This window comes from Zonotrichia leucophrys, chromosome 5 (genome assembly GCF_028769735.1).
Source record: "Zonotrichia leucophrys gambelii isolate GWCS_2022_RI chromosome 5, RI_Zleu_2.0, whole genome shotgun sequence".
NCBI lineage: Eukaryota > Metazoa > Chordata > Aves > Passeriformes > Passerellidae > Zonotrichia > Zonotrichia leucophrys.
In genome coordinates this window covers 54,979,228-54,996,967 of record NC_088175.1, presented here as the reverse complement: position 1 = coordinate 54,996,967, position 17,740 = coordinate 54,979,228, and the positions used below count along the sequence as shown (strand labels likewise).

Sequence of the window (17,740 nt, the reverse complement as noted above, 5' to 3'; positions counted from 1 at the left end):
GTCATCAGTTTTCCTGTGCTCAAAGAGTATGTTCAATGAAAAATACAAGACCTCGTTGTTACTGATCTAGCCTTAAAAACAAAGAAGGAATTCTCACATCATCCATATTCTGCCTTCAACAGTTTGGCAAGGACACCACAAAGTAAGTTCACAGAAAGTTCAAAGTAATTTCTGCCCTAAGAAGGACTACTTGTACACATACTTACATTCTCAAAAGAGAAGCTATGGTACAAAATATCTTGAAAACTAACAATACTTAACAAAACACAACTGCATTGGCTACACATCCACATATCCAGAATACTTAGATCATTACTAGTTTTCTGGTATTGCAAATCAACTCTCACTGTTTTAGTATCATAATTTCAGCATCACTGCTAGTTCCCAGTTGCGTCTTTCTCTCCACTGTTCATCCTGCAAAATATTTTTTTTTACTGCAAAACATTTCAGCTTATGCCTAGTGCTGTTAAATTCAAAAAGACACTCGTACCTATGAAAATCAGAAGGTGAATTGTTGCTCCTGTTTACCTCCCTGAAATAAGCCAAATGTTTTTATGTCTGGATTTCTACTGACCTCAAGAAAAGCCTGATTCAGGGGTTTTTGACACCATACCCTTGAACAATGCAGATTAGATTACATAAGTGCTTTTTCAGAAACCATCTTGAGGCACACACTGACAACATCTCAATGCCCCAGAGCTGCCCTAGTGAGTTTGCAGCTATGCTACATGGAGTTGGGGGATAGAGTGGAAAATCAAAACAATTCTAAATGCAAACCTTAAGACCACACTGAAGAATTTCAGAATTAGTTCACAGTAGGAAATAAAAAAGCATGACATTATCCTTTCCCAGTTCTTCAATGTCCCCATGCATTGAGAAGTAATATACATAGAAATTAATGCAACATTTCAAGTATCTGCATTTCTTTGGTAATACACAATGTCAAACAGTGGGATGATGCTCTTTAAATGGCATTCTACAGATTAACCTAATTCAAGGCTCATCCATCCATTCTCTCTTATTGGAAAGTAATGGAAAATCACTTACCTCTAACTAGAGTTCTTTGAAGGTAGTATCCTCCTTAGATCCCCTATCTTGGGTTGTGTCGCCTGCTGCAAGTTCCCTCAGGAGCTGACTAGCAAGGTCTAAAAAGTTTTCCATTCCCTTCCATAAGCCCTATTAGCGCATGTGTCAAGTTTTTGATCTCTCAGACCCTTTTACCTACACCTACTGAATCACATCATCTATGGATCAATGGAGGATACTACCTTCAGAGAATTCCATTTAGAAACAGGCGATTTTTCCCTTCTCCAAAAGCAAGTATCCTCCATATCTCCCCACTGCTGAAGACTACAGAACTAAAAATGACATCTGCTATTGTTCATACATATGCAGGGAGGAGAATCAACTGAATGTAATCAGAATAGGAATTGAAAAAGCTCAAAAATTGAAGCATCAATACAAGCTGCAACCATGTAGATTGTGTAACAAAAATCTTTAAACTACATTTCTCAATGTAGTAAACCCAGTAAATGCTGACTGAAAGGAAAAATATCATGTACTATTAAAACTAATCTGAACTTTAAGTCCTTATTCATTCAAGTTTTGTTTTACAAACAGACAAAGTCTTTTTTTAGCATTGCATTACAGACTTGTCCATTGAAGGAAAAAACCTTTCCATTTAAGACATATAAAAAATGCATTGTTAAATGCAGAATTAAACTATATAAACTGAATAGTTTTCATTCTTTTTAATAGATCATAAAAATCTAGTTATTGAATAAAAATGACAAAATTTAGTTCAGGGAATACTGCTAGAAATTAGGGTTAAAAGATGAAAAGGGAAGCCATCTGTATAAAATATCAATCTGCATTAAGACAGCTTCCATTAGCTGGACAGTTCCAGAAAATTTTGATCTTAAGAAGAATTCAAAGGACATTACTAACTTGAATTCTTTTCACAAGATCAATGTCCCTCACCTTTACTACTTCTCAACACTGATATTTAAAGTTTCAAAGTATGAAGTACATTGAAGCTATACTATAGTTTAAAATAATTCTAACAATTCTTAACAGAATTACCGTTAAGAATTATGGACTATTAGTGCTTTAAAAATATTGCCAGCACACTAAATACAGAAGGCAAAATACTTGAAGTTTAATAAACAAGCCAATTACACAAGTGTTTGTTTAAAACAACCTTTACTGAAAGATTTGTTTGATTCATTCTTATTCCTTCTCACAACTCGATCCATAGTGTACTGTGGAATTTCACAGCTTGTAATATTTTTTTTTCAGGGTGGAAAAACTCAAACAAAAGAACTTCCACAGACTTACTAAGCAATAGTTATGCTTGCCAGCATCAGTAAAGCTGGAGCAAAAGAGACTACAAACATTGATGTAGAACAAGATTTTTGAATCATCATCAAATTGCTTATTAAAAGTATTTGGTATCTAAACCTTTAAAAAGCACAGCAACAACATGGCAATTAAAGTAAAAATTTTATGTCAATGTTCTGTTCTTTCACTAACACTTTCAATAAAGCTATAAAATTTAGCAGATGTGCCAGTAAAAAAAACCAACCCAAATAAAACTTTGTGATCTCATAAAAATCTCTCAAGTAAATGCTGAAGATTTTATCAGGAAGAAAATAACTGATTACTGCAGCCCTAAGGCAATAAAGTTGCATTTCCCCTCCCCTTATACATGCACCAGTAGGACTCATCGAAGGGCAAAAGAAAAATAAAAAAAAACCAAAACAAAAAATAAACCAAAAAGGCAAAAAAAAAGAAAAATCTTCTAGAACTTGCTAGCTGGTTCACTGCACAAAGACGAACACCCCAAGATGGAGTATCTAGGATGATACTTACCAGGGAACCAATTCTACCACTGGGGCATTATGTACTCTATGTGTGTATGGATGCACTATTAGGACCATAATAGTACACACCACGCTAGCAAACGCCTGGCTGGAGCCATAGGGCCGGATGACCAGAGGGATATCCAGGTACGTGTCGATTCTCCAGCCTTCATAGCCACACTCCAGGCACCTCACATAGTCCTTCAGTTTGCCTTGGTACAGTTGATTTATAAGATCAGCCTGAAACAAACAGATGCAGCAACAGGGATTTAAAAAAAAAAAAAAAAATGACCAATAGCCTATTTCTTTGGTTTTACAAGGAAATACCTTCTTGTCAATTCAATCTTAATTGCATGGCTACACATTTAAAACACTATTCACCAGCAGGACATCCATCTCCTGAATTCTTACTTTGCCCTGCCCAAAATATGTATCAAACAAGCTTCTCAAATGATGTTACATAAGTTTCAGTGTCCTTAATAGTCATGCCTTAAGTGAGTACAAAAGCACCAAACTGAATTTTAAAACGAGCCTGATCTTGCAGACATTGTTAACACTGACCCTGCAGTCCTTCCCTGTGTTTCCAGAGACAACTTCCAATTCCTCCTATTGACCAAAACTGGCCTACAAGAAGGTGGCCATTTATCAGAATGTATCCTGTGCCAGGATTATATTCCTAACTTTCTCCTGCATTAAGAAGGGAGAGCTTGAGCTTCTGGAGGCCACAAAAAAGCCTAATAAATACTGACAGCAAGGAAGTTACAGTCACTTTCTGTGCTTCAAATAAAGACTGAGTATAATATTCCAGATTATATATATATTCCAAATATTCTACTTTTAATTGGGGGAGGAAAACAGATGCAACACACTCTTGAAAGTCAAACATCACAGTAGCTTATTGCAAGAAACCAGAAAACTGAGAACTACCAGATTTTCAATAAGCTGGTATTTAAAATTTAGTAAATGATTTTTACAATCATTAGAAAACCCAACAAATGCCCACAATACTGTACCACTGAATGAAGACAGTTTTTCCAAGCTTACCTGCTCCGTTTGCTTCCATTTCTGCTCCAAAGCATCAAACATGACTCTACAAAGCTCCTGCACATCATGCTGCTGCCATGCTGTTAAAAATTGAAGTTATTATTAGTTAAACCAGGAGATGTTGTAAGTCCCAATATTGACTGTAGCCTAAGAATGCTTCCTAAAAAACTACTCATTAGTTCAAGTGTGTACCTACACTGCTACCTATTGACTACTGGGCCAGTGCTCAATTCCACAGGCAGCTGCCTCTCAATGGAAGCCAGAAAAATCAGCAACCAGCTTGCTCACTGTGTTTATACATAAACAAGAACTGTGTATGCAAGCAAGACCATGTGAAAAACACAGAACTGCTGATGTACTCTGGTGTAAAACAAACTGCTTCTGATTTCTGCACTGATTCTCCAAAACCCAACTTCCCACTTCTCATCATGTGCTGATGGAAACATCAACAGGTGATGGAGCAAAATTACTCCACACAAGAGTAAAAGACACACACAGTGCTTGATTTGAAGTAGACAATAATATGGGTAGCTCCATAAATGCAATATGGGCATCTGACATTCGTGATTCAAAACAAAAGCAAGTTTCCCACAAAGAATTACTTTTTTAGAAACCATTTACATGTGTAATGACAGTTTAATTACAAAAAAATAACGCTTTTTATGTTAACAGCCTAAAACTCACAGATGCCATTTCTTTAACAATCAAACACACTGCACAACAAAGTATCCATGTAGGCTATTTTGTTTCCACTGAAAAAGTCGATTCTATTAATTACTCTTAATTATTCTGGTATTTTCCCCCAGGAACAGCAGTTCAGCCCCTAGCAGGCAGCAGCTGAAGCAAACCCCAGCAGATTACCAGCTGCACATTACCTTCACTGCTGTCCCATCCAAAACTCCGGGTAACATCTGTTGTTTCAATTGCCCTTTTTTTGCTGGTCTGCAGTAAAACAAACAGTCTTTGTAGCTGGTAGGGGATACTCCTCTCAGGATCCTCTTCAGATTCCTCAAATTCCCACCTATTTGGAACGCAAGAGATTTGAAAAATAAAACTGCTTTGAAAACATTACCCAAAAAAAAGCATGAAATCAACATTTACTACATTTCAGGTCTGCCATATCACAGGTTAACTGCAGCTCTCTTTTTTGGGAGAGGTCAAATGCAGGTGCTTTCCATTTCTGCAGTAAGTGGCAATGATACTCTTCAAATGTATAAACACAAAACCAAAAATTTTGAAGACATTCACTGTACAAACATGAACTGCACTTAGCATCAAATTTAACCTTCAGTTTGATGTTTTCAAGATTCTTTAAAAAGCGTCCATGCCACAACCAGTAACTTATATTTTACTTAAAAGCTGAAGCTTTTAAGCAGATATAATTTATAAATCTATTCAGCTTGACCTTCATTTTGATTTCCAAGCAAGGAAATTTTGACAAGTGAAATTCCAAAGGGTCTCCTACCAATATGAACCAGTACAAATTGAAGAAGTTGTTGATTCTATATACTCACTTATACAATGCATTTCTAAATTCAGGAGTCATGAAAAGTGTTTGCAGAAGGCTGTTCAAGTAGCAAGTCATTGCTTGATTTACCAGCCCCACATAACCTAAAAATATGAGAATAATGAGATGGAAATAATGCAAAAAGATGGCACATCAATTCAAGAGTTAAAACACTTGACAAGAAAACAATTCTGTGATAGTGATAGTGTTAAGAACTGCATTCATCTCTTGTTATTTATTGTTATTTACACTATAAATGAAGGGAATGCTATAACTTCTGAAAGCAACAGAGAATAATAGTTCTCCTGAATGACATGAAGATGTTTTTGATCACATTAAAAAACAATATTTAATGCTGAATACTACACTAATGGGGATGTACATAATTATAAATAATACTAGATTTAAATATTTTACAAAATAAACTAGAATTTTCTAAGAATCAATTGTGTATCAGCTTGCTTATTGCTTTATGTCTGCTAAAAGTACCCTAATAATAGTATTATTATAATATGTATCTGCACAGGTTTTATTATTGTTTTCAAATCAGAAAAAAAAAAAACATCCCGTGCCCACACAGCACTACTATTCTAAACCCTTCCCCCTTAAATAACTAATTAAAAAAAACTAACTGAACTACTAAACCAGTCATTTTCACTAGCTGAAAATGAAATTGTTTACTTATACTAATCTAAGCTGTAATATTAAGATTTTCTCCAAAATATGCAATATTAGCAACAGCTGATAAGCAAGGAGCATATACTGAAGCATCATATAATAAAGGAATTTAAAATGCTTGTTTACACTCCCAAAATCCTCGAAAAAAAATAATCTCAGTATCATACTAGTAATGAAAAGGCAGCTACTTCACACACAGGCATTTTCTGTGAAGAGACTGAATCAGAACATTTGTATTTTATTTATTACTCTATATAAATCATCTCTTCAGTTTTATTAAATGAACAAAAAGGCAGATAAACTTTGTTATTTGCCAAAAAGGCAATTTCTTAAATAGGTAAGAAGTGTGCAATAGAGTGTCAGTTTAGTGGCTGCTCAGCACCTTGAGTGTAATTTGCTGTCCATTTCTAAAGGGATGGGAGAATATCATAAAAAACATGAATAAAAAATGTAGCAGTGATGTGGGTATTTTTAAAATAAATTGCAATTTATTAAAAAAAAAAATCTTGAAGTGCTGCTATTTGAAAATGTGCTACAATAATTACAAACTAGCATTGCCTTTACAAGGGAGAACACAATACCTGTCTCTGATTTGCTCAGGACTGAAGAATAAGAATAGCTTTGACTGACATAGTCATGGGTACATCCAATGGAGCCTTCTCTGGGAAGGGGGCCTATAAATCTCTCCTGTGCACCATCCTCTGTTGAACCTGACTCCTCCTGAAACACAAACACACCCATGGCGTGCACAAGTTCAACAAAACATTTTTACTGAAGTACCTATGAGAGCTGCTTTTCTCTCCTGGCTAACAAACCAATTTTGCTGAGGCACATCACACAATTTTTTCGACACTGCAGATACACAGTGTAACTTTAGTTCTGCCTTCCAAATGGACAAGCCCTTGACACATTGTTCTTTAGCACTGGCAGAAAGACAGGTCCTTTGGAACACTGCACAACCAAATATGCTATTACAATGTACACAACAAGCAAGCTGGCAATTCAGCATCTCCTGTGCCTCAAGTTTTCAGCACTGCAATACAAAATAGATTTTTTCCAGACATACAAATTTCACTCCTTTACTCTTCCAGAACCATTTTTAAATTCTGATCTTGAGCACAATTATTTACACATGGGGTTTTTTTCCCCCTTTTTCAGGTAATTAAACTCCACAACAAAGGCTAAGTAAGCCAGCATTATGCTGATACAAGAGCTAAGCAATAAATCTGAATATATCACTAGTCTATCCAACCCTTGATTTGAGGATACTGTAGCATTGTGCATCATGTATTTGAGAAACAGAAAATTTCCAAGTCTTTGTTATGGCAAACAGTGGCTTCTAGCAACTCTGCTGACTCTTCTTCTATAATTTTTTTTTTATTAATTTTTCCATAAAGATAAATGTGGAAGCAGCTCACTGCTGTCAATGCAGGGTTGCCATTTCTGAGAATTCTGCCAGAAAGGCCAAACATTGCTTTCAAATACCCAGAGGAAAGGGATTGGATATATGATTAAATATGTATTGTTAAGACTTATCTCTGAATGTATCAAAGATTAATTAATTATATAACTTTAGATTTAGAAAATTGCTTGCAGCAAACATCACATAAATATTGACAAGCATGAACAGAATGACAGCAAATCATTATTAATGGAATTGATCCCACTCAGGAGAAATGTGAACATAGATGTAAATATAGTCAAAGTTGTTGAGAAGGTTCCCAAAGAAGCTTAGGATGAAATATTCAGCCCAGTTTTATTTGGTGTTCTAATCTCAGACAAGCACTACAGAGAACACACACCTCTCCCACAACACTGGGTTATGCAGCTGAGTGAAGATTTTACCTGCATTACATGAGGCTGCTCACCATCCTTGTCTGTCAAATGCAGGAAGTTCTTCTTCCCTGGCTCAAAACCAGCATCAAGAATGGTTTTGTCACTGTTCTGATCTATTGGAGTCTGCTAAAAAAGAGTAAAACAACAGAAACAACATTTTTTAGAAACAGATCTATATACAATTAACAGATTCCATCCAAGTACATTGCTTGATGTGGTTGCTGACACAGCAAGACCACGTGAAAATAAATAATTATCCAGTAAACAAAACACATCATCAGTACTGAAATAACTTGCAAACAGTTTAAGAAACGTTACAGTCTGATGCAGTTAGTTAATCTTAACAGCTGGTTAATCTATTCAGGAGCCAGCCTGTAAGTTTCTTGTAAACATCACATTATCCAGTGAAATCTACAGCATGCCGACACATTTTTCTTTAAAAGAGGAAGAAAATTACTTTCAGCAGGCATAAACCTGACCTGAAACAGACTAATGTCTATTTCTTAACATAGAAAGTTTTCTAGATGCATCTATAGAAATAATATTAACTAAAATCAACACTGATTTACAATAAAGCATAGGAGTGATATAAATAATTTTTTTAATGTAATGTATTCAAATAGGTCTAAGAAACATCAGGACTCACTACACAACATGCAGCTGCTGAGAAGAAAGCATTTCTCAAACAAGACTAGAGGAAATTGAGACTATTTATCATGGTATCATTATTAAAAATACATACTGATAACAAAAACGAATATTGCAACTGAATGATCATATTAGTTTTTGTTTAATGATTAAACAGATATATCATTAAAGAGCACACTTTGAGACTAAAATTCAACCAAATCACCACAGCAGGAAAACGTTACAGGAATTGAGTAGCACCAGAGAAGGAGGTTTGCTGTGCTGTAACCAAACACTACAGGAATTCACCAGCACAGAGAAGGAGGTTTGCTGTGCTGTAACCAAACACTACAGGAATTCACCAGCACAGAGAAGGAGGTTTGCTGTGCTGTAACCAAACATCACAGGAATTCACCAGCACAGAGAAGGAGGTTTGCTGTGCTGTAACCAAACATGAATTCACCAGCACAGAGAAGGAGGTTTGCTGTGCTGTAACCAAACATGAATTCACCAGCACCAAAGGAGGTTTGCTGTGCTGTAACCAAACACTACAGGAATTCACCAGCACAGAGAAGGAGGTTTGCTGTGCTGTAACCAAACATGAATTCACCAGCACAGAGAAGGAGGTTTGCTGTGCTGTAACCAAACATGAATTCACCAGCACAGAGAAGGAGGTTTGCTGTGCTGTAACCAAACACTACAGGAATTCACCAGCACAGAGAAGGAGGTTTGCTGTGCTGTAACCAAACATCACAGGAATTCACCAGCACCAAAGGAGGTTTGCTGTGCTGTAACCAAACATTACAGGAATTCACCAGCACCAAAGGAGGTTTGCTGTGCTGTAACCAAACATCACAGGAATTCACCAGCACCAAAGGAGGTTTGCTGTGCTGTAACCAAACACTACAGGAATTCACCAGCACTAGAGGAGGTTGGCTGAGCTGTAACCAAACATTACAGGAATTCACCAGCACCAGAGGAGGTTTGCTGTGCTGTAACCAAACGTCACAGGAATTCACCAGCACCAGAGGAGGTTTGCTGTGCTGTAACCAAACACTACAGGAATTCACCAGCACCACAAAAGGAGGTTTGCTGTGCTGTAACCAAACATGAATTCACCAGCACCACAAAAGGAGGTTTGCTGTGCTGTAACCAAACATGAATTCACCAGCACAGAGAAGGAGGTTTGCTGTGCTGTAACCAAACATTACAGGAATTCACCAGCACAGAGAAGGAGGTTTGCTGTGCTGTAACCAAACATTACAGGAATTCACCAGCACCCAGAAGGTTTGCTGTGCTGTAACCAAACATTACAGGAATTCACCAGCACCCAGAAGGTTTGCTGTGCTGTAACCAAACATGAATTCACCAGCACAGAGAAGGAGGTTTGCTGTGCTGTAACCAAACATGAATTCACCAGCACAGAGAAGGAGGTTTGCTGTGCTGTAACCAAACATTACAGGAATTCACCAGCACCAAAGGAGGTTTGCTGTGCTGTAACCAAACATTACAGGAATTCACCAGCACAGAGAAGGAGGTTTGCTGTGCTGTAACCAAACATGAATTCACCAGCACCAAAGGAGGTTTGCTGTGCTGTAACCAAACACTACAGGAATTCACCAGCACCAGAGGAGGTTTTCTGCACTGAGCAGCTCTCAGAGCCCAGAGGGGCAGCAGGCTCAGTCCCTACCGTGGCAGTGGCAGTGTCCCCGTTGCCCCACACCAGGTGGAAGGAGCCGTTCTCGTAGCCCACTTTGGCAGCCACGTCGGCGAAGAGGCGCCGCAGCGGGGTGGAGGCGGGCAGGTTCAGCGTGAGGCGCTCGTTCACCGTCCTCGAGTTGGTGGTGTCCTGGATTATGCACAGCACCCTGGGCTCCTCAGCAGCACATTCTGCCTGCAATCACAGCACACAGCAAGTCAGGAGCAACAGCAGCAACGTTGAGGAGCTTAACTGAAAAATCAAAACGAGACTTCACCAATAAAATGTAGTGTACTTTTAAAAACTAAGGTTCCTAAAACTGGACTTTGTTCAAAACTGGAAGGTTCTTCATTTTCTCATGCTCACTTCAGAAAATAATCTATAAAGACAAGCTTCATTTTTATAGAACAAGAAGGAATTTGTTCTGGTGTGGGGCCAGAGAAACCGCTCAGGTTCCACACAGAACTCCAGCTAGCAAGCGCACAGGAGACTCCTTCAAAATCAGGAACAGACTTCCAAGTCATCACTTCATCCTGCCGAGGCAGAATATACCTTTTGTGACTTTCAAGAACGCAACCCAGAAAATTTGCAAGCTTCCAAGCAACCTTGGAAGCTGCCCACTAAACAAAGTTTCATAATCGAGCCACCAACTTCCTATTAACTCCACAACTGTCTGAGCCGCAGGAGATATTCTTCTGAACAAAGTAAGAAAATCAACACTGACAAATGGCTACTGAACAAAGTAAAGGGAGTTTAAATAGAAACTTCAATGTATCTGAAATCAGAACAATAATGATCTTGAATGAAAGTGGTAATGGAATAATAACAAAAGTTTCTGAACCCAGTAAGTCAAGAAAAACAGCATTTTGCCAATACTGAAAACCGAGCAGGTCAAAAATCTAAGCACAATCAATTAATTATCTTAATTATCCAAAACTGTAGAACAAGAATAACTGATATTTAAATACACATCTCATAGGAAAGGATCAGGTAAGTAAAAGGAATTAGTCCTTCAGGTACTCAGCCTTTTCAAGCTGTCACACACAGAAGCATTAGTAATGCATTGTCAAAGTGCCCAAATCTCAGCACGTGGATAAAGGCCACAGCACCCAAAAAGGCAAAAAACCACGTGTGGTGCTATCACCATTCTCAGTGGACAAGAACAACAAATGGCAATAATTGCATTCATGCCCAAACTCTCAGCCAAACATCACAGGCAGCTTCTAGAGAATAGAGAACTGCAAAGCAGATTTGAACATCTTCAGAATCCCCTGTGTTTCTACACACCCAGCCCCTCAACACAGATGAGCACCACCAAAGTGGTGCAGCCCCTTTTGAGAGCTCCTACATCACCAAACCCATGGAAAAGGAACATGGACATTCCAGCTGATGCCTTCATTCCAGGGGATTGCAAGATCTGCTGGCAGTGTTCACACAGGGATAGAATAAAATGTTAGCTGACTGCAGCATCTATTCCTATCAGCATCACAAAAAAGTTGTTAGAGGGAGGCAAATAAAACCACCCTAGATCCAGTCTGAATGACATTAGTTTGCTTTTGATTGGGATTTTTTTAAAGACTTGAGTCTCATTTCTTTAGGTTTATTAAATTAAATATCCAGTGTGGAAGCCTTCATTAACTGCACGCTCAAAAAGATTCAAAGTGTTATTTGCAGCAAATCTGTAACACTTCATATATTTCATCTTTATGGGAGAATTTTACATTTATGAACTACTTTCCAAGAAGACACAGAAAACTATTCCTGAAACATTAACCACACATTAAGAAGAAAACAGAGTTTGGAAGTCAAAGTAATTTTGACATAGTATATTCTCACTTTCATCTACTGCACCCACAGGGACACATAGTGCTGTACTTGAATAGACTAAAATTAAATTTCACCAGTGATTTCTTCTCCTGGGCTCCTCCCTTGAAATTTCCCAGCACAGCATCTTTTTTATTTTGTTGGTGGTTTTTTGTTTTTTTCTTTTTTGCTGAAAAATCAAGTTCTCTCATTCACTGTGGGATTAGAAAGAGAAGGTAAAGCTTGTTCAGTGGTCTTTTTTTGGTTTTTTTTTGAGAAGGTGAGCAGCAGCTAAGACCCAATAAACTTGAAGACCAGCCCATACTTACATGCAGGTGCCTCAGCAATGGTGAAGGCTGGCTGTGGGTGGGAGCCCACCCTCCCATACAGAACTCTGCAGGGGGGTTAAGAGCTATTTACTACTGTTCACACAGGCTCATCTCAGAAACCAGAGGTAATTTGGATTTAATTATCCCACGCTGATTTTGTATTGATGCTGTAACTCGATGTAACTGTGTATAATCATGCCATGAGCAGTTCTCCACTGCAGACTCAATTCCTTGTGCTCCTGCCTTTACATAACCATTCCCTCCTCCCTGGGAAGGGAACTCCTCCCACTCTGCCTGATGGTCAATCAGTTGTGACTTGCAGTAGAGTTGCCACAGAAAATAATTAGGCACACAGTATCTGAGGGAGGGAAATAACATTAAGGGAACAAATTATAGACGATTACAGAAGATTTGCTGGTTGGGTTGCTGGATGTAGCACGTCACACAAATCCTCTTTCTTCTTCACAGATGTAATTCTGACAGACTGAACTGCTCTAACTCAGGGTCAGTATAGCCAAGGGTATTAAGCTGTCATTCATTCACACTGTCACCACTTCAAGTTGTTAGGAGTAAACAGATAAAGCAAAAAAAACCTCAGCCCAACTCTACTCACCAAGAGCATTCACACACACCACTGAACTAGGAGACAATGCAACACCTTATGTGGGGCTACTTCACTACAGAAATAGTGTGAAAAGCAAGACTGGTGAGTGATAGATGCCTCAGCTATTCTGACAGGCTGTTATCAAACCAAATCCACCACAGGAACACAGAAATTAACTGAAGCCATTACATAATCTGATATATTTTGAGAGCAAAACAATGACTTTTTTAAACACAGATAGAGACAGCCAAAGCCTCACACACCAGTGTAAAAGCACAACAACACATACTCAGTTTGAAGCTACCACTTAGACTGAATTGCATATGTACATCATCTTTGTATTCAAGAACATGCACAGAGTTTAGTGTCAATAGCTCATGCTCAAGTTAAAATAAACAGAAGCTACAGCATCATGCTGCTGCTATATTTCTTGGTTATCATTTCATAAAGCTGATTTCATCTGTCTACCTGTGCAAACTTCTTCTTCATTTCAGCAAAGATACTCTGTCTGCAACTCCAAAACACATCCTACAGTATATAAAAACAAAATTAACAAGTCATAATAAAAGTCAATTTACACCTTTCAGTTATTTTATACTATTAAAAAAATCATTACTGAGTTTGGAAATACAAATCACAGAGTAACTCAAGAAGGAATAGCCTATTTTAATATTTAAATTATCATAGGAGCAATGTTACAATGTCAGTTAAGTTGTAATACACAGTCTACATCTCCTAAAGAAAGAAGTGAATGGATAAGAAAATGTAAATAACAATTCAAGATACAAATTCATATTAACACTTTCCTTGATTATCTTTAAAATATGCCACAGACAGAGGTAAATATCTTACCTCAAATGATTCAAGGGTAGGATTAGCATATAACCCTGTAGTTCAGTTTATGTATTTATTTATAAAGTATGAAGCTGTCCAGTTTCATATGAAACTATTCTTTCCTGCCTAAATTATTTCCTGTAGGGAAGGTTTATTATTATGAGCCCATTTTTAAGTATGCAGCTGAAGGTAGTAAAGAGATGAAGTTATTGATTTTATTTCTACCACTCTTAAAGAGATCTTGCCTTGGTATCTCTGATGGATCATCAAAAATTCAACAACAAACATCGACTGCACACAATTGTTTTCTGACTAAACATCAAATGAACCAGTTTCTGAATCTCAAGCAGTGCACTTTGTATTTCTCCAGAAAGGAAAAACAGGAAGTGAGAATGAAGATGCTCATAACATCACTGATTTTCTCCAAATTCCTTCAACTGTGCCCTCGGTAAAGATTACCAAAACAAAAAGCCCTGACAAATCTTTACTGACATGCCCTGTTTGCCCCACCAAATGACCTACAAAATTAGCCCAAATTAGACTACTGCATTTAATTTCCCAGCAGGATGACACACAAAGCATCATTTTTTTCTTCACATACTGAAGATCCAGTTTGGAAGTCTTAATATGACAAGACTGTGTCTAGCAGTTTCCTTTACACACCAGTCTGTAATTTCAGATTTGAGAGATTTCAGATTTAAATGACACAATTTAAATGTTTTGCTGCCTACTGGTTTTACCTGCTCTTAATCAAAAGCCATATACATTTTGTTAAAATGACACAAAGGTTAATGGAGCCCCAGAACCACCAATCTGAAACTGCTGATTTGTAATTTTATCATTGTTATCAAATGCATTGCCCTGTGTCAAGGACTTAATTAAGACAAAAAATTTTCCTCCTAATCAGGGACTCCAAAGACCCCTGACTTCAGCCTGAATTTGTTCTCTCCAGAGAGAGGCAATCCAAGTCTGGTACACACGGGGCACAGGTAATTTTGCAGTGTGCTATTTGACTTTGTGCACACAGCAGAGGGTGCAAGGGGAGGACAGGCTCCAGCTATCACAGAACTATCTACAGGTTGCTTATTTTATAAAAACATTCCTGTGCTGGGTTATCAGCTCTTGTTTTTTCAGTTAAGGTCTGCTGGAAGATTTTCAAGAGCTACTTCACTAAACAAATTCCATGTAACAGATCAAACAAATCAGATTTATAAATTATACTGTTTATATGATGTTCAGAAATTTTAGAAGTAACTGAGAGCTTCTTAGACAAGACAAATCACAAGTCACAGAACCACAAAACCATTTAGGTTGGAAAAGACTTCCAAGATCACTGAGTCCAACCTTTAACTGAATATTACCATGTCACCAAGTGCCACATCCTGTTGTTTCATCACCACCTCCAGGGATGGGGACTCCACCACCTCCCTTCCAATGCTGGACAATCCTTTCTGTGGAGCAATTCCTGCTGATGTCCAACCTGACCCTGCCCTGATCAGCTTGAGGCCGTGTCCTCTCATCCTGTCACAGCTGGGAGGAGAGGCCGATCCCCACCTTGCTCCATCCTCTTGGTCAGGCAGTTCTAGAGAGTGATAAGGTCACCTCTGAGCCTCCTTTGCTCCAGGCTGAACATCCCCAGCTCCCTCAACTGCTTCTCACAGGGCTTTTACCCTCCAGACCCTCCCAGCTCCACTGCAGCCCCTCAGTGTCCTTCCAGAACTGAGGGGCCCAGAGCTGGACACGGCACTCGAGGCCTGGCCTCAGCAGTGCCCAGCACAGGGGACAGCCACTGCCCTGGCCTGCTGGGGACAATATTTCTGTGCCACTGGCCTGCTGGGGACACTCCTGCTGATACAGGCCAGGGTGGCACTGCCCACCTGGGCACTTCCAGCTGCTGGCAATCAGCACCCCCAGCTCCTTTTCCAGCCAAGCTCCCCAAAGCCTGCAGCAAAGCATGGGGTTGTGACCCAAGTGCAGGACACAGCTCAAATCACAAGGATGTGTCCATCTCTCAAATTCTCTACTTTTTCAATTAAAGTGTTCACTCACACTCCAAATAAACTTTATAATAACCACTAGTGCAATTCTGCATTTTACAAAAAAGCTCCTCTCAGCATGGAAACATATTTAAGGTACAATTAAGAGATCAAAGGTCTTCTATAGAACTTTTTACCCTCATAAAAGTTATTCTGGAATGCACCAAGCCAATTTCTTATTACACCTCACAAAATCAACAGGCAATTAACTACACAGTTCAAGGCTTTTAAATGAACATACACACTATTCACAGGCAAATGCAGGAACACCTTACTGCCTTTTCCTCATAAGAGCAACTGCTCAGCTAGCAAGCACATCTATCCAGTGAGAAGTTCTCAAAGCTCCACGCTGCAACTTTGCCAAAGTGTGACACAGTACACCAGTGGCTTAGGAAAACAAGCTGCAGACCCTCAACTGCATAAGGACCTAAAGGGCAAATTAACTGCAAACTCTTAATTAAAGCTATAATTCACAAAATCCCACTATTATTTTAGCACATCAGTCTTCTCAGGCTAATATTTTGGTCAACAAATATTTGAAATTGTAATTTCAAGTGTTAATTGTAATTTAAAAAAAAAATTGAAACACTGACACTTTGATCCCAAGTCACTCCATCTTGCTGAGGCTGGGAATCCTGTGGGATGGAGAGCATCCTCAGCAAGCCTGCTGATGACAATAAGCTGGGTGGTGCTGTCAACATGTTGGATGGAAAAATGCCATCCTGAGAGACACTGACAGCTTGAGAGTGGGGGCTGTGTGCTTTGAATTTCAACAAAGCAAAGTGCAAGGTCCTACACCTGAGTTGGGACTGTGCCAAACACACCTAGAGGCTGTGCAGAGAAGGGACTGAGAGCAGCCCTGAGGAGAAGGACTTGGGGGTGATGGCTGATGAAAAACTTGCCATGAGCCAGCAGTGTGAGCCAGCAGCCCAGAAAGCCAAAAGTACACTGGGCTGCATCAAATGGAGAGTGAGCAGCAGGTCAGGGGAGGGGATCCTCCTCCTCCACTCTGTCCTCCTGAGCCCCCACCCCAAGTGCTGGGGACACTTCTGGTGCCCACAGCATAAGGAGGACATGGAGCTGTTGAAGCAAGGCCAGAGCAGGACATGAAGTTGCTAAGAGGACTCAGGGGCCTCCCCTACAAAGACAGGCTGACAGAGCTGGGCTGTGGAAGAGAAGAGGAAGAGAGGAGGAAGAGAGGAGGAAAGGGAAAAGGAGGAAGAGAGAGGAGAGAAGAGAGAGAGAGGAAGAGAGGGGGAAGAGAGAGGAAGAGAGAGGAAGAGAAGAGGAAGAGAGGAGGAAGAGAGGAGGAAGAGAGGAGGAAGAGAGGAGGAAGAGAGGAGGAAGAGAGGAGGAAGAGAGGAGGAAGAGAGGAGGAAGAGAGGAGGAAGAGAGGAGGAAGAGAGGAGGAAGAGAGGAGGAAGAGAGGAGGAAGAGAGGAGGAAGAGAGGAGGAAGAGAGGAGGAAGAGGAGGAAGAGAGAGGAGAGGAGGAAGAGAAGAGGAAGAGAAGAGGAAGAGAAGAGGAAGAGAAGAGGAAGAGAAGAGGAAGAGAGAGTTGCACAAAGACCTCATAACAGCAGCATCTGAAGGGCATACATGGAAACCAGAGAGCAACTGCTCATCAGGAACTGTAGTGGTGAGACAAGGAGTATGGGGTTCACATTGAAAGGGCAAATTTAGACTGGATATATGGAAAAATCATTTACACGGGGGTGGTGAGGCACTGGCACAGTTTACCCAGGGAAGCTGTGGAATGCCCCATCCCTGGAAGCACTCACAGCCAGTCTGGATGGTGTTGTTATCATATTTCTAGAGTCCCAGACCTTCTGGGTGGTTTTCTCACACACAGCTCTTCACAGCAGTGTTGCTTCTGCTTCTTCA

General features: G+C 39.4%; 2 protein-coding genes across 12 annotated transcripts in view; both read right to left on the bottom strand.

Annotated features, from left to right (window-relative positions):
* Nucleotides 1-17,740, bottom strand: part of USP47 (ubiquitin specific peptidase 47) — a 51,255-nt gene that overhangs the window by 23,739 nt on the left and 9,776 nt on the right. For 2 of the 8 annotated variants that reach the window (XM_064715724.1, XM_064715726.1), the window contains exons 1-8: nucleotides 13,457-13,514; nucleotides 10,244-10,447; nucleotides 7,936-8,052; nucleotides 6,672-6,810; nucleotides 5,420-5,516; nucleotides 4,781-4,926; nucleotides 3,906-3,985; nucleotides 2,952-3,101 (exon numbers count right to left, since the gene is read on the bottom strand). In XM_064715724.1, coding sequence (XP_064571794.1) covers nucleotides 2,952-3,101; nucleotides 3,906-3,985; nucleotides 4,781-4,926; nucleotides 5,420-5,516; nucleotides 6,672-6,810; nucleotides 7,936-8,052; nucleotides 10,244-10,447; nucleotides 13,457-13,477 — 954 coding nt within the window. In that variant the 5' untranslated portion in view covers nucleotides 13,478-13,514. Of the gene's footprint in view, nucleotides 1-2,951; nucleotides 3,102-3,905; nucleotides 3,986-4,780; nucleotides 4,927-5,419; nucleotides 5,517-6,671; nucleotides 6,811-7,935; nucleotides 8,053-10,243; nucleotides 10,448-12,153; nucleotides 12,271-12,384; nucleotides 12,591-13,456; nucleotides 13,515-17,682; nucleotides 17,702-17,740 lie in introns of those variants that run through there. The other 6 variants (XM_064715729.1, XM_064715732.1, XM_064715728.1 and 3 more) reach the window with 5 other exon arrangements.
* Nucleotides 1-17,740, bottom strand: part of MICAL2 (microtubule associated monooxygenase, calponin and LIM domain containing 2) — a 219,064-nt gene that overhangs the window by 198,956 nt on the left and 2,368 nt on the right. The gene's annotated exons all lie outside the window — the stretch shown is intronic.